This window comes from Coturnix japonica, chromosome 23, assembly GCF_001577835.2.
Source record: "Coturnix japonica isolate 7356 chromosome 23, Coturnix japonica 2.1, whole genome shotgun sequence".
Lineage (NCBI taxonomy): Eukaryota > Metazoa > Chordata > Aves > Galliformes > Phasianidae > Coturnix > Coturnix japonica.
In genome coordinates this window covers 3,571,386-3,593,646 of record NC_029538.1, presented here as the reverse complement: position 1 = coordinate 3,593,646, position 22,261 = coordinate 3,571,386, and the positions used below count along the sequence as shown (strand labels likewise).

The 22,261-nt window shown below is 49.5% G+C and overlaps 4 protein-coding genes across 5 annotated transcripts; all 4 read right to left on the bottom strand.

Annotated features, from left to right (window-relative positions):
- Window positions 1-533: 533 nt before the first annotated feature.
- Window positions 534-1,402, bottom strand: LSM10 (LSM10, U7 small nuclear RNA associated). The gene is made up of 2 exons (XM_015883694.1): window positions 1,295-1,402; window positions 534-1,030 (listed from the first exon to the last, which is right to left on the bottom strand). The coding sequence occupies exon 2, from the start codon at window positions 1,021-1,023 to the stop codon at window positions 652-654; it is 372 nt and encodes a 123-aa protein (XP_015739180.1). The 5' UTR covers window positions 1,024-1,030; window positions 1,295-1,402; the 3' UTR covers window positions 534-651.
- OSCP1 (organic solute carrier partner 1) lies at window positions 1,390-9,802 on the bottom strand. Of its 2 annotated transcripts, XM_032448963.1 has the most exons (11): window positions 9,652-9,802; window positions 8,719-8,748; window positions 5,513-5,667; window positions 4,728-4,895; window positions 4,476-4,556; window positions 3,979-4,082; window positions 3,568-3,696; window positions 2,968-3,037; window positions 2,161-2,300; window positions 1,615-1,678; window positions 1,390-1,528 (listed from the first exon to the last, which is right to left on the bottom strand). In XM_032448963.1, the coding sequence occupies exons 1-11, from the start codon at window positions 9,782-9,784 to the stop codon at window positions 1,412-1,414; spliced, it is 1,191 nt and encodes a 396-aa protein (XP_032304854.1). In that variant the 5' UTR covers window positions 9,785-9,802; the 3' UTR covers window positions 1,390-1,411. The 2 variants fall into 2 exon arrangements, with proteins under 2 accessions (XP_032304854.1, XP_015739177.1); XM_015883691.2 differs by lacking the exon at window positions 8,719-8,748 and having other exon boundaries at window positions 1,391-1,528; window positions 9,652-9,801.
- Window positions 9,803-9,862: 60 nt separating this feature from the next.
- On the bottom strand, window positions 9,863-15,231 carry MRPS15 (mitochondrial ribosomal protein S15). Its single transcript, XM_015883693.2, has 8 exons — window positions 15,080-15,231; window positions 14,677-14,739; window positions 14,452-14,527; window positions 13,591-13,639; window positions 12,785-12,869; window positions 11,517-11,575; window positions 10,455-10,646; window positions 9,863-10,040 (listed from the first exon to the last, which is right to left on the bottom strand). Exons 1-8 carry the CDS (start codon window positions 15,162-15,164, stop codon window positions 9,921-9,923), a joined length of 729 nt encoding a protein of 242 aa, XP_015739179.1. The 5' UTR covers window positions 15,165-15,231; the 3' UTR covers window positions 9,863-9,920.
- A 127-nt stretch (window positions 15,232-15,358) lies between these two features.
- Window positions 15,359-20,875, bottom strand: CSF3R (colony stimulating factor 3 receptor). The gene is made up of 15 exons (XM_015883768.2): window positions 20,437-20,875; window positions 19,801-19,904; window positions 19,350-19,667; window positions 19,093-19,216; window positions 18,843-19,012; window positions 18,293-18,447; window positions 17,889-18,042; window positions 17,722-17,798; window positions 17,424-17,637; window positions 17,124-17,312; window positions 16,917-17,018; window positions 16,631-16,777; window positions 16,372-16,512; window positions 16,175-16,265; window positions 15,359-16,021 (listed from the first exon to the last, which is right to left on the bottom strand). The coding sequence occupies exons 2-15, from the start codon at window positions 19,868-19,870 to the stop codon at window positions 15,490-15,492; spliced, it is 2,484 nt and encodes an 827-aa protein (XP_015739254.1). The 5' UTR covers window positions 19,871-19,904; window positions 20,437-20,875; the 3' UTR covers window positions 15,359-15,489.
- Between the last annotated feature and the right edge of the window lie 1,386 nt (window positions 20,876-22,261).

Genomic DNA, 22,261 nt, shown 5'->3' with positions numbered 1-22,261 from the left:
AGGCGAGCACTAATTGGCTGAGTGGTGATGATTGATTGGCTGATGAGAGATAACTCTCTCCGTTGATTGGTGCATGCTGTGTGAGCGGGTTGGTCGGCGGGCGGGATGTTATCCGCGCTTTGATTGGAAGAGAAACACCTCAAGGCCCGCCCCCTCCCACCCGCGCATGCGCACTGCTCCACCGCCCCCATGCGTGGTGCTAGGCCTTAAGATGGACGCCATGATGGCAGTACCCCATGCACTGCCCACTGCCCACCCTCAGACCAGGCCCATGCAGGCAGCCAGGCCCCAGGAGCTATAGATACAGCCCTATAGAGCCTATAGGCAACGAGCACTGAGGCCAAAAGGGCTTTAAGAGCTGGAAATCCATAAGGAGAGGGATAAAGGAGCAGCTGCCAGCCCTATAGAGCCTGTAGGCAATGATCAGTGTGGCCAAAAGGGCTTTAAGAGCTGGAAATACATAAAGAGAGGGATGGAGGAGTAGCTGGCAGCCCTATAGAGCCTATAGGCAATGATCACTGCAGAGCCAAGCACTGAGGCCAAAAGGGCTTTGTTTGAGAGCTGGAAAAACATAAGGACAGGGATAAAGGAGTAGCTGCCATTACACAGGGATGGAGCTTCCAAGCTGGGCTGTTGATTGAGGAATGGGGCTCATTTGTGCTTGGCTCGAGGGAACTCCCTCCTGCCCTTGTCGCGGCCCCCGAAGTAGCGCACGCGGTGGATGGCCTGCAGCTGCCGCTCGATGGTGGCCCTGATGTCCACCCCATCCGGGATGTGCACGTAGCGCACGTTCCTGCCCGCCACGAACATCTCGTCCAGCTGCGACACCTCCCCTCGTCTGTCCGTGAACGTCACCTGGGCCAGGCGGATGTTCATGAAGGCGTCGACGTTGGACACTCGTCCCGTGGCCGTGCTCTCGTCGCGGAGATCCACGGTGGTGACGTGGCCGTGCAGACCTTGCAGCAGGATCACCAGGCTGTTCTCGGCGATGGTGCGCTCCTTGACTGAGTGGCTGACCTCCATGGTGGGGCTGCAGCATATGAATGGGGAGATGCACCACCAGCACCTCCACCTGCAGGACTCGTGTATATACACACCAGCATGGCAGCTCCATCGCCTGCCTCCTCCCCTTGCACGCCCAGTGCTCATCACATCCCCCCCTTTGCACACAGGGGTGCCCCCACCCCCTTTATGCACTCACACAACTCCCACCCCACACATTCAGACCCCCACCCAAAACCCACACTCACCCCCGCAGCTCCCTCACCCCACTTTTAGCCCCCATCCCACTCACCGCCCGGCAACATGAAGGGGCGGCCCCTGTTTCTCGCTGCCCCGCTTGATCCCTCCCCGTTCGTCCCCGCCCCACTCGTCGGCTCGGAGGCAGGATGGAAGAAACGCCTTTAATGGCTCACAACCCGTCCATCAGAGCCAGCAGGTCCTCTCCCTTCCCGCAGCTCTCCTCGCACTGTTCCGCCACCTGCAGGTCGCCCATGATTCGATCCAGCTCCGCTCTCCTCGCCGGCTCCTGAGTAGAGATAAAGGCTCAGCCAGGCGATAAATAAAGCTCTTATCGTAGTAGTTTGAATGTATGTGAATTGCAGCTGAACGTACCTCGGTGGCTTCAATGTTCACAACCTTGTATGAGAACTCCTCGGGTCTTGTCAGCGCCGCCTGCCTTTAATTGAAAATATAGAGTGCTTAATGTGGTGCCATCCTGTCACATCCCACCCGTTCCACAGGTCAGTAGTGTTTTTCAATGGTCCATGCAAGAAGGTGGTAAGCGACTCGTACCTATGAGAAATTTAGACAGCACTGCTGTTTCTAGCAGGCAAACTAGGATGCTGATCCCATTTTGGAGACTGAACCCTGCTTTGGGTTTTCTGATGCTAAATGTAAAGCAGTGGAAACGTCTCCCTGCCAGGAGGGGGCTGCAGTGCTCCAGCCTATCTGCCTCCTCACCTCCCTTCACTTATTGCATCTCTCTGAAGTGACTGTAGGACAGGAAAGCTAAGGGTGCTGAAGGCACACACCAGACTGTCAGTGCCCCAGCATCACCTGAAGGCAGTATTAAAGCTGTTAAGGATCAGCTTCAGCCTCCAGGTTTTGTCCACGTATCATTAAATCACAACCCCCAGACCACAACCAGCTGCATCATACTCTTCTTCTTCATCTGTCATGAATAAATTCAGTCGGAATCCTGTCTCACTGCCACTAGGTTTCTTGATGTCCAGACCTCCCAGCAGCCTGGCCAAGAAGTTCAGTTCTTCTTTAGCAAGAGGGTTAGGGGTTATATTCTCCTGCAGAAAACAGCAATGGGTTCATTGGTCAGGTTACCAGGAAGAAGAGGACTAACAAAGCTACTATATTCTCATATTACCTCAATATACACAAACACATTCATGTACTGTTAATGATACAGGCAACTCATCATTATTAGTCATGGGTTAATAAGGTGGTTGCTTGAATTTCTAGACCCAGGACAAGGCAGTTTTCCAGCTAAATCAAAGTGAAATCAGCAAACTCAGCTCCCTGTTTTCTGAAGAAGTTAAAAAGAGGAAGCAAGATTTCAGCAGGCCACTTCATCAGCTTATGTCTACTATTACTTAGGGAAACGTGCCCATAGCCTCACTCAGATGGGGTCATGGAGAACTGCTGAGGTTTGGAGAGAAAGAAGTAAACAGGTACCCTGAGAGCACTAACTCAAATGATGTTACATGAGAAAGGAGATAAATGAAAGAGAATGCAGCTATCCAGTGAATGAGTTGGAGAAGGGCAGCGTGTGTGCTTGATCCAGTGACCCCAGCTATTAAGAGATGGGGGAAACAGAATGTAAAGTCTGATGGGTGCAGTGAAACTGCCCAGAGGAAACCCCTCTCCCGTGTGTGACCACCTGCAGGCCTTACTGACACACACTGCTGCCAGGGTCATGAGTTTTACCAGTGACAGCATCAGAAAAGCAGTAACCTTTGCACTGGATGCCAAGGTTTTGGATGATCCTGACGTGTGCGTCTCTGCCGGCCGACTAACACTGTACCTAGAGAGAACACAGCAGGAAAAGCAACCTGTTATTTATTTGTGATACAGAAATAGAAGGGAGCAGCACAGGACCTAAGTGTGACTTCAGGATATTTTTTTCTGAGGACTGCAATGTTACAGTTCTATTTTATAGGGTATGGTGGCATTAAAACATGTAGGCAACAAAGCCATAAGAAAGAACATAACTGACTCTTATTCTGAGAATGGAAGAATTACCTAAGGCAAATGTGAAGGGAATAAAAATAATTCCTTGAATGCAATTAAACTTCATTTCCATTTCACAGAACACGCAGTACTCAATGAGGACACTATTTTCAGCTCTGCCATAGTCATGCATCAAACTGTGGCTCCTTCCCACAGCTGTTTGCATGCATTTATCTGTGCGTTTTGTTCTCCACAATCACTTTGTAAAGTAGCTGATAGTGCCAAAGATGCAAAAAATAAACAGCCAAGGCTGAAGACGTGCTTCTGAACAAATCCATAATCACATTTTAATTCATATTTCTATGTAGGACAAAAATGACTTACATATTTGTTCCAAGTTTGAGGACTCTGTCTCCATAAAGTTCAAAAGATCCTTCCCTTTGAGGAGCGACGTAATTTCCACCAGTGGTGAACTCGGTTCTTTTAACTTCATCTCCATTGCAATTAAACATCCTTAAAGACAACCCAATATTGAAACATATTTAATACATCTGTTACTGAGTTTCAGTCCTGTACCCTTTGCTTACTGTACATAAAAAAGGGAATAAAACCCTATTCTGTACATTGGTAAATATCTGTTTTAAAGGATAAAGGACTAGTAGCTAATTTACTGGAATAGGGAGTACCAGACACACAGTTAGTATCTCATTGCTGGGTCACTTAGTGCCAGACCTTGCCCTACCAATAACTTACTGGAGGTTCAGCTATCTTTGAAACATGAGACACAGTATTCACCTGATGAGTCCTGGAACCTCTGTACCCCAAGGAACAGGGCCTGATATTGGCAGCACAAAGCGACCATTAGAGTTCTGCACTTTATCCTTCAGAAAGATAGAGACCTGAAAAAGAACATTCCATCCTCTAGAAAATCAGTTACATTTCTTCTGTTCTGAACTCTCTGCAGTCTTCCTGCCTAGACTGGGGTTGGTTTCCCAGAAACATGCACTAATGTAAACCTGAATCTGAAATTATTCTACACGGTCACCTTTGAAATAAACAGGCAATTAGGTCTATTTTTTCTCCTCCAGAACATCTTAGAATTATTCAGTATTATTGTACTAGATGTGCTCAGGGTGTGAAACGATAAAGGCTGAAATTACGAGCACATCGAGATGATCGAAAAGCTCAAGCAACAAAACCAAATGTAGTGTGGTTATAATGAGACACTTTCATATTCTAACCACGATCAAACCTCCTTCTGTTCTAACCCACCAGTTATGCTGGACTCTTACCCTTATGTGCATGTCCTGGAAAAAAATGAGGAGCGTCTGCCTGATGAGCTGAAATTCACCAGCAGAGAGACTGCCATATACCTGGAAGAGAAACACCCCAAGGTGAGGCCTTGTAAGGGACCCATGCCACTGAATCCATGCTTGATATGTGTATCAAGCTCCACACTCAATGGGGCACTGCCTGATGCAGCAGTTAGTCCCTAAGACCAACTTGGAAGAGGAAAATCTCTCCACCTTGCTAAGGATTCTTACCTCAATCAGCTGTCGGAAAGTTTCATCCACTTGGTTCAGAATGCCAGGGGCATCGCAGATGAAATCCTTGATGGCATCAAGGTGATTGAACGTGACCAGCAGGATGTCTTTGGGCCGGGGACACAGCAGGACTTGGTACTTGAAAGCCATAGTCATGAGGTCATACAGCTGCAAAGTAACACGGGAGATTTTGGTTCCATTGCAATGCACACAGCAACAATTCCATGCTCGTGCAGAAAGGGTTCTAAACATTCTTTTCTTTTAGCACCTGCTTAAGGGTAAGGAAACCATTTTAGCTTTGTTTCCCAAGAAAATAACACCTCTACAATGACACTGTCCCATTGGTTTCTCCAGCAGTCTTTAACACTGCTGGCCAATTTCAACCATATGACAGGTAAGCAAGTTCCTGTGACTTTTTGCTTTTACCACCATATATGCTGTTTGCAGGCAAGAGTTCTTCTGCCTGTAATTGAAAATAGTGAGCGTCAACACAGGAATATATATATATATTTTTATATATATATATGTATAGACTTTTTGTATATAAAAAATCTGATTAAGAGTGCTTACTAAACCTCTTCAAAACCACTTACATATGAAACTCAAACCAGTATTTCCACTTAAGGTGCTGAATTATCTGGAACTACAACAGATTTTCTCACTCTTTTCTCATCTTAGAGCCATTTTTACCAAGAAATCCAGTGGGAAGAGGTTTGTTACAAAATGCTCCCAAATTACAGCACCAAAGTACAGCACAGTGAGGACAGCACAGATCACTGTTTTACCTTATCCATGCTCGCCTGGTTCAGTCTCATGATTGAAGCATGAGCTAGCCGGTCATACACGGTTCTCAGAGCTTTCTTGGAATAGAGTTCCTGTGGTTTAAACAGCTCTTCCATAAATTTTTTATTGAACATGGTTGTGATGATGTCATTCATAACTGTAAAGACAGAGAGGATCTGTTTCTGCTTCAGAAACACAGCGCTCACCTCATCCTTCCATACAAACCTGGACACTGTGGGCTCACACAACACTTACTCTGAGACGAGGGTGCAGAGCCACACCAGCAGCAGTATGGGGAACACTATGCCTTAATTCAGGCACTTCTTTCAGTGCCATGTTGTTCTAAGCAAGCAGCATGATTCCTACTGTCCCCTGAGGCAGAAATATTTCTGAGATGCAGACAACAAACCTTGTTTTCCAGTGGGAATAAGGCTGAGTTTGTTGTCTTGTTTTTGCACTGACGACTAGCACTATCCTCTTTTAAAATAATTTTGTTTACAGGCTGTGCTGGCATGTATTATCCGGAAAAGCTTCAGTTCTGCTTCCTAAGAAGACTGTTTTCATCAGTCTGGTTGGTTTATTTTACATGTATTTCTTACAAGCCATATTTAACTCTCTCTCTCTGTTCCCTTTTTGCCCTTAAAACCATTGTTTCTCTTCTAAACAGAAGCCTATGAATGACTGGAAATGCCCTGACCCAGATTACAACCAACAGGTATTTAAGGGTGCATTCACAGCAATGCAATCCAGGCAGGGCCAGCCAGCTTTCCTGCTGGATTCGATGCCTTTATCATATAGCTGATACATTCTACAGCGTTACCATAAACAAACATTTATTTCCCTATCAGAAAAATACTGAAGAAAAAAAAAAATCAATTTCAATTCACAGAAATTATTGTACAAGCATGAATTTCCCTAAGCAGATCACTGCTACTGAAGCTTGTAATGATTGCTAATTCTGATGGATTAGAGACATCTCAGGGGAAGCAACAAAGAAAAAGCAAAGCAAAGTTAATGTACCACTCACTTCATCTTTTCTTGTATGATTATTACCTAGGGAACACTGCTGGGTCTGTCATAGATACAGAGCACCTGGACGTTGACAGCTGTTTCTAGAGGGCGAGTGCCTTCTGAAGTGTGGATTAAAAATAAGCCTCATTACAAATGGAAAAGAATTCCCTCCTCTCGCACCTTTTTCAGATGAACCAGCCACAAAACAACCTCTACTTGCAGCGTGATGCAAAAATCCTCACTTCTTTCAACGGGGAAAATAAAACACGGTGTAATATTGTATATTATTGTGATATACTGTGATTATATTATTATATACTGTGATTCTGTGATATTGAATTTTGCATGTAATCAATTATGATAACAATAAGAACTTCTGCAATCAAGAGGAATACTTTGTGCAACTGCAGCTGGGAGATATTCAGAATGGAATCTGTATTAACCACATGAGAAGCCTCAAAGATGATCTTCTTAAATTAAAATCTCTTGTATTGGCTATGAAAAATCACTGAGAAAGACATAAAATATCACAGTGAAGGGCAAACCTCGCAAGGTAGGCTTGATAATGACACAGCGAAGAGATCTTGGAATATAGGCAGTCCCTAAGGACATACTTACACCATTCTGACAATGGAAAATAAAAGAGAAAGGAGCGTTAGCTCAGGGGTAATGGCACGCCAAGCAACATAGCAGAAAAGCAATTTAGCAGAGGGGGATTTCATCAACCGGGATGGGGAGAGGGAAACCGAGTACAGACAATGCAATGGACAGAAGATAAGCTGAGGATTACGGAGGTTTTTGCCTGCATGTGTCATGTCACTGCAGACAGACACATCCCAACGCCTACTGTGCCATCACGGAACATGGCTTGTATGCATGACATGAGACTGTGGTCTTTACATCTGGATTGTGCTCATGCTTCTCCAGAGACACTCAAGACAGTGAAGGGAATGGTACGAGTCCGAGGCAGTCACACACTCTGTTTGCAGTAGGTCTGTAGCTCCTAACAAAGCTGATGCAGGCAGTGCCTTGCTGGCTGCCTTTATTTGCAGCCATAGGCTCTGCTGGCTGCTCTATGTCCATGTTTCAGAGATCATCCCAAGAGCAGCACTCACAGACTGGGCTTTTTTCCTCTCTGATTTGTCAACAAGAGATCTATTTTTGTGCCTTTATCATCTGAATCTGATAAAGCAGGATTTTATAAAGCTTATCTCCCTTTTGGATGTGATAAAAGCAAATAGTAAAATCTACCAAATATTTTAAAAATTAAAGTAATTTGTGTTGCATGTTTCTATTCCTAAGTAGTGATAAAAGAGAGGAACATGTAATCCTTTATACTTCTGAGATATTAAATGCTGGAAAGGCACGTTCTTAGAAACAGCATGCAATGGTAGTGAGGAGCTGGGGGATAAATCCAAGCTATTAGTATTTACCCTCAGTAAATGTTCAGAACCCACAAACTTTGAAAAAAACAGAAGAGAAATCATAACCTTGATCTCTCTTAAAAGGGAGCTGCTTAAAGACACTGGTGTTCACCTGACAGAAAGAAAATGTGATCATTTAAGAGATTTACTTTCTCATCCAGCTGCTCACTGCACCCCTACCTTGGAGGCCACCATTTGCAAGCTGAATCTAGGAGGAAATCACACTCACACCTCAGCAAAACCTGAGCTCAAACCATCCCTGGTGATCATTCAAGTCAAGGTGAGCTTGGTTGAAGTGTGGATAAATGCTCCTTTATGATCACTCTGCTGCAAGGACGGTGACCGCAGGCAGGGCTGGGTAAGCAGCTGGATGGAAGCGCCTTGAATCTCTCCTGGAGTTCACTCTTTGAAACCCTAAGCAGTGAATTAGAAATATCCCAGAGAAATGCATTATATACAGGTGAAATTCATGCTATTAAGCAGAAAAACTTCACAATGCTGACACATTGAAAACCACGTGTATCATTTTGGCTAGAAAAATCACTCTGATAACAGATTATGATCTGCTTACAGACATCACCTTCATTAAGTTAATGAATATTTTTGGGAAATATTTCCTACTTACAGCTAAAGAACCTTTTAATGAGTATCACTCCTCCCTGACACCATCACTGGAGGGCTGCAGAACAGCATATAGTGTGTTCACATACAACGAGCCTCATGTGTGCATGTAGTGGTGTTATCAACTGCATGCAGCCAGGAGATTACAGTACCTCGTTTCCTGTCCACATCTGTCCATTCATCTACACGAAGCATACAAAACAAAAAACATCAGTTCGAGAAGTAAGAATGGGAGTTTCAAGGAGAAAAGAAATAAAGAAAAAGAGATAATCTAACTAATGGTCTTTGGTTTTTTTCTTATCAAGAAAGAACCCTGGTGGTGCCTGATGTCCTTCTGCTACCTGGCAACCTTTGATTGAAGCTAAAAACATCAGCCTTGATTTAAATTTAGCAGGTTTCATTGCTTTGGGGTTGTGTTTTTTGCACTTATTAGCGAGCAATATTTCAGTGAGCGGCTTTAAGCGTTAAGAAACACCTCAGTGTAGATGACAGCAGAGCTCATACATGCAGGGATGGTGCAGACCCCATTCAGATCCTCACCACACACAGCTAAGATCACTCAGAGCTACAAAGTGAAGGCTACACAACCAGCAGCACAGAGGGGAAAGTGGCAGCTCCCCTTCTGAGCACAGCCAGCTCAATCCCACTGTAACCCCTCACAAATTACCTTCACTAACACCTTCCAGCAGCCACTGCTATAAAAACACTGCGAGATATCTACAGAGGGGCTCTGTTTGCAGATAAAACGTGTGAACAACCACTGTGACACCGTGGGGGGGTTGAAACCATGTCCCCAAGGCTCCTTATGAGGACACATTGAAATGCTCTATGGCTGAGTGATGTCCTATTGCTCTGTCCTTCCATAGCGTGCCCATTCCTGCGTTATTAAGGGGATTATTACCAAGAAACTGAAAGGAACAACAGATCTCTGCTGGTTTGGCCTTATAGGAGCAATGAGGGAGGGCTACCCAAGGCCTGCTGCTGCTCAGGGGAGGCCTAGGCCAGGCCCCAACGTCCGGCCTCCCTCCCCATAGACCCAACGCAGGCAGCCGGGGTTCGGTGAGGCCTCGAAAGGGGCTGCTCACCTTTCCGAGCCTTCTCTCCGGGGATGCTCTGTGCTCGCAGCCGCTGGTCCAGGATATAGAGCATCTCTCCGCCCAAGTTAAGGAACAACAGCGGCAGCGTCCGAGCCGACATGACACCGTCACTACCCACCATCACTAGGCAACGGCTCAACCAATAAGAAGGAGCCGTCTTGGCACCGCGCGTGCAATAAAAGCAAAGTGGTTTTTGTTGTAAAGTTTGCTTTTTTGCTCTTTATTTTGTCTCCCTGCACCGCAGACACAATGTGCTGCTACACGGATGTCCCCTCGCTTTGAACCTGCTTCTCCATTGCAGCTCCGTCCTTCTCTTGCAGCTTCGTTTTCTCTTTGAGTCTCTGTGCTGCTTTCAGCTTCTTGGCCTCCTGGAAAACCTGCATAAAGATGGTTAAGAATGGAGGAAAAAAAGATTATAAAGGTGTGCATTGCACAGCATGGCCATCCCAACCATCTGCTTGCTATAATACATGGCCTGAGTCCCTGCAGCAAAGAACAGAGGGCATGTAATGTGCTGCAGTGAGATCAGCTCCTTCCCATCCCCATAGGGGTCTGCAAACAGCCTGTTATTAGCTGCAAACCAGCAGCTCAACTTGAGCTTCTTAATCACAAATACATCCTCAATATGTCCACCACTGCCCACCTTTCACTAAGCCCTACATTCATTATATCACCATTGTCCCATCAGATTTAAAACGCTGATTTGAAGCTCATCTATCAGCTGCCTGCACCCTCTACAAGATCTTTTCTTGCTCCAGTTATTCAGCTTTTCCCCCTATCTCGCTCCATACCTTGACACAAAAAGCCTTCTTAACAACCCAACGCTTGGTGACCCTCCTGGAATAGGCAGGTCGTGGTGTGTATTGGATGTTCAGCTGTTTGCAGGTGTTTTCAAAGACATCGTAGCGGACACGGCGGAGATATGCAAGCAGTTTATTGCGGCGATCCATGGCCATCAGCATGCGACGACGGTTGTTTTTATCCTGCAAAAGACTTTACCTTCACCAGACTGCAGATAGATTGCACTTCCAGCCCAATAAATCACTTAGAACTGAACAGATTATGGTTAAAAGGACGCAATCGGGTTAAGGACATTATCTGAGAGTAATTTTTCTTAACAGATATTGCAAGAACATTAGGTCACTACGAGAAGATTCAGGAAGACTTAATTTATTTTGCAGTGAAATTGCTTTCTCCAAGCATCAGTGTCTTGGTGGCAAGGAATGCAGTGGAGGTCTGCTGGCTAAAAGCTCCCTTCCCTGAGATGTATAGCTCCAGAAATAACACAGACTTTAAATCTGACTCTGCGCATAGCTTGGTCCATGCCATCCAAGGCTCTCTCTCATCGAAGCGATCTCCCTCCACTTTACAAGCAATTCATCTAAAAATAGGCTCAAGTACTTTCAAAAGGTCTTCTCTGCTGATATAACTTCAGCTTCAAACCCACGTCGTTTTAGATAGAGAAACAGCCATTATGACATTAATGAAGTCTTGTCCATTAAATATTTTTACAGCAGAACAGAGGAAGAATATGGCTGAAAAAAATCACATTAGTTGTGCTGACAGCTCAGCAATGAAACCTTATCAGATTTAGCTGAGCTCTGCTCCAAGGTATCTGCTCAACCATCTCCAACAACTCAGTAACCAAAAAGAACGTGTTCCACATTTCAGTTGGTGCAAACGCAGCTGCAATTGAGTTTCCCAGACTGACAGCAAGGAGCAGTTACTGCTATTTTATAGACCATCTTAGGAAAGCCATCATCCCCAGCATTAAAATCCTTTTGTTCTCTGCTCAGAAAACAATCTGAACAGCTGCTGTCTCAGACACGTGGGCTCAAATTACTGACAGTTACCTTGGGATGCTTCTGAAGATGTTCCTCAAAAGTACGTATCTTGGCAGTCAGAATAGCAGCTGTAAAGGACAGATGTAGGGAGCTGTGTGAGAGCAGCAGCTTTCCAAGGTGAGGCAGTATCATCTGTATTCCTTTCAAACTACCACTGCTGTTCTTATGGATACTCACTGCATAACAGCACATACTTCCACACAGCCGTCAGAGTAAATGGTAAACACAAAACGCAACCTACATAATCTCAGATAACTATTACCATTATAAAGCCTAATTAGAACTTAAAATTCCACCAACTAATCAGATGGATTTCTCTGGTGACTTTATGTGTCCTTTATCACTGCCCTGTGCTTCAGACAGAGCTTGCCTATGCAGAAAGAAATCTGGTTCCCATGGCTAAATCTCTCATTTTGTTTCAGTGATATCTTTTACAGTTCCAATGTGGAAAATGTTGCCAAACTACATGAAGCTTTAGTGCAAGGGTAGGTATTTTATAGGGAACAGATGAATGAATCCCTTCAAAAATTATGGAAATTATTATACTCTATCAAGTGAAAGGTTCTGCAGCAACCCCATCCTGGTTCTTCCCAAATCTGTTGTGATTTCAGGTTAAAAAGGTGCATATGGCCAGGAAAAAGAACTTATTTCCTAACTCAGAGAGAGATCTTCCAGCTCAAGTTCTGCCATTCGCTTTTCTTTTCATGCCCAGTTCATTCAGTCGTAGATGGAATGCTGCAGGTGCAGAAGCCATGGAAACAAACTGATGGATGTACATCACTGTAAAAGGGCTGCAGCAGCACAGGCTGTTTCAGAGAAGCCTTAACATAACTACACGAAGCAGAGCCATAAAAGACTCCCTTATGAGCATACACTGACAGAAGGGGCAGTTTCACATCACATTGAGTAATGACATGATAGTACCATAAAGGCTTAAGTGACTTTCCAACACACCCCGTAAAGACATTTGTATAGATAAATAAACTGAGACAAAACGTCCTTGTTGTCAGCAGGCAGCAACCTGTTTTCATGGCACCTTTTGGATGTCTTTGGCACCTCTAACAACGTACTCGATCTGCTCGCTCTGTCTGTGAGTGTGTGCACTGCCTGGTCACACTCCCAAACCCTGAGCAGGTCCACCTGCCTCCCAGGTGCTCTCCTGAAAGAGATTCTCCTTGTTGCTGCAGGAAACTTGGAGTGATGAGGTGGGAACAGCTGAATAAAAGCAAAGTGAACTATCACCTGCCAACAATATGGTTCTGTTTCTTCTAACTTACTTTGCACCTCAAAGGAGCCATTGTCACTGGGAGACCTCCTGACCTTCTCTACCAGCTGCTGTATCTTTATCTTCATTTTCTCCCTCTGTGAATAACAAAAGAACTCATCACTTTCTGATGAACGCTTTATGTCTGAGCCATCCCAAATCCTTTCCCAAATGCCCAGATATAAAGACTTTGTAGCTTTACTCCAAGTCCACCACAAAAAGGTGTAAGAAGTGCTGCAAAAGAAAAAAGAGCACAGCAGGGAGGGAGCACAAAAAGATTTCAGCAGGAAACAGAATCACCCTTGTTCAAAGGAAGAGTCCAGGCACATCCCTCATCCCAAAGCTGCAAGGGAAGGGTGTTGAAGAGGCCATGCTATTCTCACGAGCAAAAGACACAGAACTAAAGCTGATCTCACACGGCAGTAACCTTTAATTTTTGCACTTCTTTAAGTGGTAAGAAACAGTAAGATCTCTGTGATGCCCTTCTTGTTTGCTTACTTGCTTTCTGGGCATATAAAAAATAAGTCATTTGAAGAACATCCATAGTCCAGTGTACCACTTCCCAACCCTCAGCAGTAACATAAAGCAGCTGCATCTCCTCCTGTGATTGTCTGACACTTCATTCTCTTATAATAAGACTCCAGGATAAACTTTAAAGGCATGCAAGACTTATTACCTTCGTGTATTTAATAGCCCCATAGCTGCAGTTACTGAGCAACACTGAGAAAGTAAATGTAGGGCATTTAACAATATAGGTAAGTCTCACATGAAAGTGTTTGCTAATCCATCCAGTTTTTATACAAGTGCAATGAAACTAACCTGGTTTGCCATTTCCAGTGACAATAATCTTTTCACTACGTCATCAACACTGCAAGGAGGAGGAAGATTAGTCTATAAGCTTAGAAACAAGTATAACAACATAAACAAAGCTGGGTTTTCAAAACACATTAATTTTCCTCAACTTATTCTACAAGTTTACAGCAACTCTCCTCCTCTCCTTGAAATTTTCATATATTTATTTTACTTAGGAATACACAATGATTGAGATCACACAAACATCAATTAGTTTTGCTGCCCTAGAAAGAACAGCATGAAGTATTTCAAGTCACAGTGAAGTCTTATCCAATTCCAGACCAACACCGCATGCAAAATGGATGCTGAAAATTAACCACCAAGTTCAGGAGCCAAGAACAAAATGATGGCTATTAAGACTCGCTTCTTCAAAGATCTGTGAATGTCTCATTCACGCCACTGGGGGCTCTCCATGCACCACACATGAGCAGCTCCAGAATCAAAGCATGCAAATGCAAAACTCTAGGTCCAAGTTTTGGAAGCAGTTGTGCATTTTGAGTTGTTCAATTATATCCTCTTTAGCACATGAGTCCAAGATTATTTCTAAGATTATTATTTCTATTACACCAATATTATTTCTTTTTCTATGCACAACAAAGTGGACAGATGTGGACAAGCAGCACTCATGCTCCTATGTTAGTAAAGGTAACACATTGCTAATCAGTGGCTGCTTCTGCAGATTGACTTTTGAACAACTTTCCAACTGTTGTGCACACCAGTGACCACAGAACATTAATTAATGAGCAGCTGACAGGCTCCACAAACTGGTTCTATGCATATAAAATACAAAGTTCCAAAGAGACTGATCATTCTCTCAGTGTTTCATACCTATTTATGATTGGGACGTTGGCATAATCTTTCTTCAGCATTGTTGGAGGGAGGTCATCCAAATGGCTGGGGATTTCTACAAGGGAAAGATCCATGTTTGAGGAACAGCACAAAGTTGGAGCAATGAATCTGGCTGCCAACTAGAAACATGTTGCAAAGAAAACAGACTGAATGCTCCAAAGAAGAACCAAGAACATAAGAGATGATGGAATGGAATGGATATACCTTTCAGCTTTCTTCTCACAGGTCTGGCGTAACATCTTGCTGGCTGAATAAAAGCACTGCAAGCTTGATGGAAAGAAAACAAAGATTCCATAGAACCACTGAGGTTAAAAAAGCCCTTTAAGGTCATTAAACACAACCACCAACCCATCAGCACCATTCACACTGAACCAAGGTCCTGGTTTACTACATTGTTTGCACTTTTGGACCTAAAAATGACTAAAAAAACCACTCAGACCATAAACTGACCCTTCTATAAAGCTCCTGCACTCCATCCCCTCCACTCACAGCCCCATAGACCCAACAGGCCCCACAGCAGGCCCGGCCTCTCCTATCACTGTATATTCAGCCTCCTTTCCTCCTCCTTGCCTCCCCCACAGCCCATGGCGACCCCTCCTCCTCTCACCAGCCCCATTCGTTCCTCTGCCGACCCTCAATGCGGTCAGGGCCCCGCGGGCGACCCCCGCCAGGCCTCGTCCCAACGCCAGCATCGCCTCACAGCCCCTCTCCTCTGGGCGCCGCCATGTTGACCCAGGCTGTGCAGCCGATAGACGAGCTCATCGATTTGGGGCGTGATTCTATGATTCTATGGCGCTGCTTCCCCTTTCGTAATGACTTCAGGCCCCACATTGCCTTCCCCTGTTACCCCATATTCCCTCATCACCCCAAGAAATGCGAGCAGAGATCCGAGAACCTCCATGTTTATTGCTAGGGCAGAGCAGTGGCACCAGAGCCAGGCTGCAGGGTGGGAGGGGGACAGCAAAGGGTCCCTATGGGGTTTCAACCCCATAGAGTGGCAGGTGGGGCTTGCGGGGTTCAGCAGGGCTGGAAGTCATGGAGCTCCTCGGCCCCGCTCACCTGCAGCCCCCGCAGCAATGGGAAGTCAAGGAGGGGCTCCTCCATGCTCCCCCGGCCACAACTCGGGGCCACCCCACGGAACCAGAAGTTCTCATAGGGTTCAGGGCTGGGATCTGAAAGCAGGGGCTGTGTGGAGCTGGAGCGCAAGTAGAGGCATGGGGTGACGTGCTGCGGGCACTGCGAGCTGCCCCCGACCACCTGCACGTACTGCACGGGCTCTGCCCCCAGCCTTGCGTTGGGCTGAAGCGTGCTGGGCCTGTGCTGCTGCATATAGGGCTGCGGTGGGGCAGGGGGCTCAGCTGGGGGCTCCTTGCCCCACATGGGGGCTTGCTTTCCCACTGCCTTATCGAGCACTGTGACAGTAGAGATGGTCGCCAGGCCGGGCTCCTTCACACCGGGGGTCTGCAGGGGTTCCTGCTCTGCTGGCACCCATGTGCCCAGGCTGCTGTTGGCTGGGTCAGGGACACTGGGCCAGAACTGCTGCTTCACCCTGGGGGTGATAGAAAGGGGTCAGGGGAACCTCGGGAAGGAGGTGAGCCCTCCCTGCTTCCTGCAGCCTCATAAGGGCCAGGACTGAGGCTGGGGCTTCCCAGCACAGGGCAGAGGTGGGTCCCAGCATTGTGGTGTAGTTCCCAATGTTCACCTCCCGTTCTTCTGGAAGCAGATCAACAGGATGATGAGCAGGACAAAGACCAACCCCAGGGTCAGGAAGAGGAACTGGATTTCGATGTCATCTGGAAAGCAGGCAGGGGACAAGGAGTGTAGGAGTGTCCTTTGCAGATGTGGGGACAGTGGTGGCACCTCTGCCCCATAGTCCCATCCCTACCAGTACAGCCTCACCTAGCACCGTGGTCACCAGTGTCAGGCTGGTGCCATTGGTGCTTCCACCAGCTGTAGAGGCCATGATGTGCACTTTGTAGAGAGTAGATGGCTTCAGGCCATGGATGGTGAAGGAGCTGAGGGAGGAATTCACAACAGCACCTGGAGAGACACAGGAGCTGGTGGAAATGCTGGGCCTCATGCACCTCCAGGCTGGGGCAGGGGCTGCTGGCATCCCCCCCAGCACCCAGGTGGGGCAGGGAGCAGGGCTAGGACTCACTGGACACCTCCGCAGTGCTGTTGGCCCAGAAGACAGTATAGTGGGTGATGAAGCCATTCTGCAGCTCCACTGCCACTGACTCCCAGCTGAGCTCAGCTTGGGACTTGCCGATGCTTTTCAGGTGGAGTTTTGGAGCATGGGATGGTGCTGAAATGGAGCAAAACATGAGACTGGGCACTGTACAGAGCTGGGCTGAGCCTTTCTGCACAGCCCCTAAATTATGGGCACATGCAAGGCTGGGGTTGGTGAGCCCTGTGGGACCCCAAAGAACTAGAAGGACACACACCCTTCTGCTTGGAGTAGGCTGCTACGTGGGCAGGTGTCCCAACAGCATCCTTGTAGAGGGGATACACCGAGATGTTGTACTGTTGGAAGGGCTCAATGCTGTCTGCAACAGAGAGCAGAGAGGGGACAGCAGGTCTAAGGGCTCTGGCTGCTGAGAGCCCCACTGTACTGTGACCAGCGACAGGATCCACAGCAGCCCCCAGCTTACCCTGGATGAGGGTGGTGGTAGTGGTCCCATTGCGCTCCAGCTGCCAGCACACATGGCAGTGCCTGGGCTCTGAGGACACTTGCTGCCACTCCAGCACGTAGGCAACCACTGGGACCGGTGCTGCCTCCCAGTGCACCCAGAGGCTGCGCTCACCCCCTGGTACAGCCCAGAGCCCGGCCAGGGGCTGACCTGCAAGGGAATAAGCAGCCAGGGTGAGGGCAGAGAGCATCCCAGCTCTGCTCCCACAGCCACGGCTGTGCCATAGCTCTGCACCTTATGGGGAGCTCAATGCTGCCTCACCTTTCCTCTCCAGTAGAACGACCTCTGTTGCTGATGACTCTCCAGCAGCATTGTAGGCTGAGAGATAGACCCTTGCTGTTCTCACCGGCACAGTGAAGTCACATTGGGTGTCGGTGGTGTTGCAGACAGTTTGTGGCTCCTTGCCTCTCCTTCTGGACCCCAGGGCTACCCGGTACCCCAGCACACGTCCATTTGCTTCCTGTGGCCGTGGGGCCTGGACACAGGGCATAGAGCATGCCAGGGATGCTCAGTGCACAGTGGTGCTGTGCCATGCCCAGCTCTACCTGCCTGCTCTCACCTTCCACCTCAGCTTCACCTCCATCCTGCCCATGGCTGGCTGGGTGCTCCACCATGTGTCCAGCTTCCCTTCAGGGGCTGTGAGTGGGGACAAGGGGGATGAGAGCAGCAGTATGCCATGGCCACAATGCCCAGGGGTGGGCAGGATCTTTGGAGCCCCCCACAGACCTTTCTCATGGGTGGTGTAGTTCCTGCTCACGCTCCACTCACTCCAGTAGCCTCGTGCTGAGTCCCGCCGGCACCGCATCTGGAAGTGGTACAGCATCCCAAAGAGGAACTTACAGTGCTGCACATTGCCTGCATGGCCTGCGATGCCTGTGACCTGGGAGCAACCAGAGTAGGGTCAGTGCCGGGTGTTGGAGCACCAAAGAGGACACTGCCATCCCCACAGCCATCCTCTTTGAGTCACCGTGTGTGTCCTGTTGTCATCTTTCCCCACCAGGGCACACAAAGTGGGGGCTGCCCCAGCTGTGCTCAGTGTCTGGGCTCATAGTACAGCCCCAGGGTACAGGAACCAGGGCAGGGAACCTGGAGCAGAGGTGGGGGACTGGCTCTGCCCCTGTCAGACTCACCACATCCCAGGTGGGGTCCTTGGCAGCACGGTAACGCAGCTCACAGCACAGCTCCATATGTGCATTGCGTGGGGCCAGGGCCCAGGTCAGGGTGACACAGTTGGTCTGGGGAGGCACAGAGTGGATGCTCTGCAGGGTGGGGGGGTCCAGCTTGGCTGCAGGGAGAGCCACAGGACAGGGGTACATGAATCAGAGTGCAATTTGCTGCTGGGATGCAGAGCTCTGTGCTCTGAGCAACCCATGCCCAGCACTGCCTCATGCTGCTCGGGAAGGTTCCTCCAATAAATAGTTGATGGGAGCTGGATTTATTATTCATAGAGCTCCTGAATAAATGGGTAATCAATTGCTGGAGAGAGTTGTGAAGTGCAGAGGGTCAACTGCTGCCTCATAACCCGGTGCGGCTCTGCAGCGTGCCCATGGCACCTATTCATCTCCTGAAGCCATTCATCATGGCAAAATATGACCTACGAGCCCAGCGTGCTTTAATGGCTCTCTAATGTCCTCCTTTCGCTGCTAATTAGCTTCCCCATCCCTGATCTCTGTCACTCACCCACATCCATGGGGTCGATGCGGAGCCGCTCTGACTCTGCTGTGCCCAATGCATTGCTGGCTGTCACCCACAGCTCCATGGGTCGGTACAGCTGCAGCAGCCGCCGCGGCACCGTGCACTGACTGTGTCCATTTTGTGGGGTGCAGCATGTCACCGCTGGGGATCTGCTCCTGCAGTGAGGATGGGGTGGTTTTGGGACCCGTATGATGCCCTTGCGAGGGTGGTTTTAGGGGAATTGGATGTGGCTTACATGGCACACTTGAGCATGACGTTGGTGGGGAGGTGGCCGTCAGCTCCTTGCTGCCAGCGGCACGTCAGCCCATAGTCACCAAGGTCCAGCAGGCAGCTGAGGTTGGAGGGTTTGCCAGGGGGGTCTGGGGAGAGCAGCCAGGAGAGGAGCTGAGCAACACACCCCAGATGGGATAACCCCAAAGCAGCCCCATAGCCACCAACCGCTGTGCTGCATCATGTGGAGCAGATGGGCGCTCTGCACAGCCGTGCACTTACATCCTGCTCGGATCTCAGCCATGCCGACCCGCTGCTTGGTGCCGTTCCACTCCATGCAGCACCACAGCTTGGCTTGTGGGCGGTTGAGCTGAGGGACACTCAGCTCGGACACCTCGGTGCCCCCCACCCCACGGCGCTGCCTCCCAGCCATGGGCTCAGTGTCCAGCAGCCAGGAGATACGTGGCTGCCCATCCTGCAGCCCCCGGCACCGCTCCCTGCGGATGGTACACGATGCAGTGATGGCTGACCCCATTGGCACCACTGGAGAGTCCACGGCCACTGAGGCACAGTCCAGCTCTGCTCCGCTCTGCTGGGTCCCTGCAGGCGAGGAAACATGTCAGCCCCATAGCATCCAGGATGGAGGGGCCTCTTTCCTGCATGGGGCCCCATGGGAGGGGAAGAGGGTTGGGTAGAGCTGCACGGCCCCATCCTGGGATGGATCCCCACTCACCACTTGGGTTGAGGAGCAGCAGCAGGGAGAGCTGCAGCAGCAGGGGGGTCCCAGCACCACGCCTGGCCATGCTCTGCTCTGTGCTTCAGGCATCACATCATTCACTGCAGTGAATGGGGAAGGGGCTCAGGGTCAGGGCTCAACCGGGTGTTGGTGGAGAACAACCTCCCCCCCTGCACACTGTGCTCACTGGCACCGCACTGCCCAGTTCTGTGGCACGAGAGCCCCATGCCCTGCTGCACCGTGTCTGATCGTATCGCAGCATCGTCGGCTGCTGCTGGAGAGATTTGTGGTCAGAGTGAGGGGCGAGCCGAGGTTGTGCCGCAGAGATAAGCTGGCAGAAGGAAACAGATGAATGAGGGCATTGCAGCGGGGCCGGCAGCTCTGCAGGGCCTGGAGGTTCTGCCGGTGCTTCTCTGTATCCACGGCTGGTCCCGATGCCAGCTCTCCCCTTCTCCTCTCACCATCCCAGCACATACTCCTGGTGCCGGGCTCCTGCCCTGTGCTGGCACCCAGCACTCAGCACCCAGCACAGGGGGGAGAACATCATCCACCCCATATGGCACCTGCACACCCCAACGCTCAGGGACAGCAGAGCCATATGCAGACAAGTTGCACCCTATGCCCAATCCCTACCTCTACCCTGCACCTTCTGTGTCCCACGTTGTCACTACCCGCTCCCGGTGCTGCTCTCCATCTCCCGATGGCTCTCTGTGCTCTGCCTGCTCGCCAGCATGCTGCTCTCACCGTTAGTTCCTCAAAACCAGTGCCGTTAATTGCTGCTCTCTGAAGGAGATGATTGCAAAACACTTCCCTGCAGGCTGGGCTGCCTTGCACCGCAGGAAGGAGAATGGCACGCACGCATCCCGGGGGGAGCAGCACCCAGCCCCATTCCTCTCCCCCAATACAGGATGGGGCCCCACCAGTGGGATTGCATTGGGGGTCACAGTGAAGAGACACAATAGGGGGACGTGGGGACATGATGTGGGGGCATGGCAATACAGCAGGAGGGCATAGGGACACAGCATGGGGACATGGTATAAGGACATGGCATGGGGGCAGGGACTGCCCTCCCAATGCTGCCCACAGGCCTGGGCTGTCAGCAGCTCTAAGCCCTGGACGATGCCCCACTGCCAGTCCTGCTCAGTGCTGTCTGTTCCCCGGGGAAATCCACGTCCCACGGGTCAACAAGGCATTGCCCAACCCACCACGCACCCACAGCCTTCGCAACGGTGCCAGTTGTGCAAACTGTTTACTACGGGACCTGCAGCACATGTTGTGTTTGGTGCTCATGCAACCCCATCTACAACCAGCTGTGGGGACGAGGCTGCCAGGATGGGGCTGTGAGAATGAGATCCCCATGGTGCTGTTCCCCAAAGGGCTGTGGTGCTGTGGGTACAAGACATGAGCCCCCAGCATCGCCCATATCCCCCAGCATCACCCACCATGGGGCTGGGACTGACTGCTCTCAGCATCCCAGCCCCAAACCTCCCCATCCCTCCTCAATGACACCTTCCTACTGCAGGTCCTGCTCACAGCTCTACCTTCCATGCAGAACTATGGCCTCAGAGCTCACATATCTAAACAGAAACCCATCTGGGTGCCCCAATGGCTGGGCCTTGGGGTGCTGTGCCCCACTGGGGCTGTTTCCCACAGCTGCCCTTGCGACACTGTCCTTGATTGTAGCAACCCCTGGTTCCAGCACTGAGCTCTATGCGGGATGTTTACAGCTGGGATGGTGGTGTGGTAACCATGGCATCTCCGTGGGAACAGTGAGGGATGGCGAAAGCTGTGAGCGCTGAGGTTGGACAACAACAACAACAACAGCAATAACAGCACTGGGGGCTGCGCTGTGCAGAGCTGGGGATGGGGACATGCAGGGGGGGGACACGCAGCCATGGGGCTGTACACACTGGGGTTGGATCCATGGATGCTTCTCCATGGGGTGTATGTGGGGTGGATGGCCCCGTGATGCTGCTCTCAGTTCCTGTCTGGCACTGAGTCACATCCATACACCCACAGGGCTGTCTGTGGGATGGGGTGGTGTGGGGGCACCAGATCTGGGTGTTCCCAATGTATCCATGCATGGGGTGGGGGCAGAAGTGTCCCTGCTGTGACTGGGTATTCTGGCATCATCCAGGGCAGCACATGGGGCAGCAGTACCACTCCCATAGTGTCTCTGCACTCTGTGCCTGCAGGATGGCCACTGCCCCATCCTCAGGCCATCCCCATTGTCATTCTTCTTCCATAATCCATGATATGCCAAAGGGATATGGAGGGGTCTGAGCTGCTTCCTGCTGTGACACCCAGCAGCCAGGCCCTCCCCACCTGCATTCCCATCTCCATCCCCATCCTTTTCCCCTATGAAACCCAGCTGTGCACAAAGTCCTGCCCCATTGCTCCAAAGATCCCCCCGGGGACACCCTTTGGGGCAGGACCCACTTGCACCCTAAGCATCCTC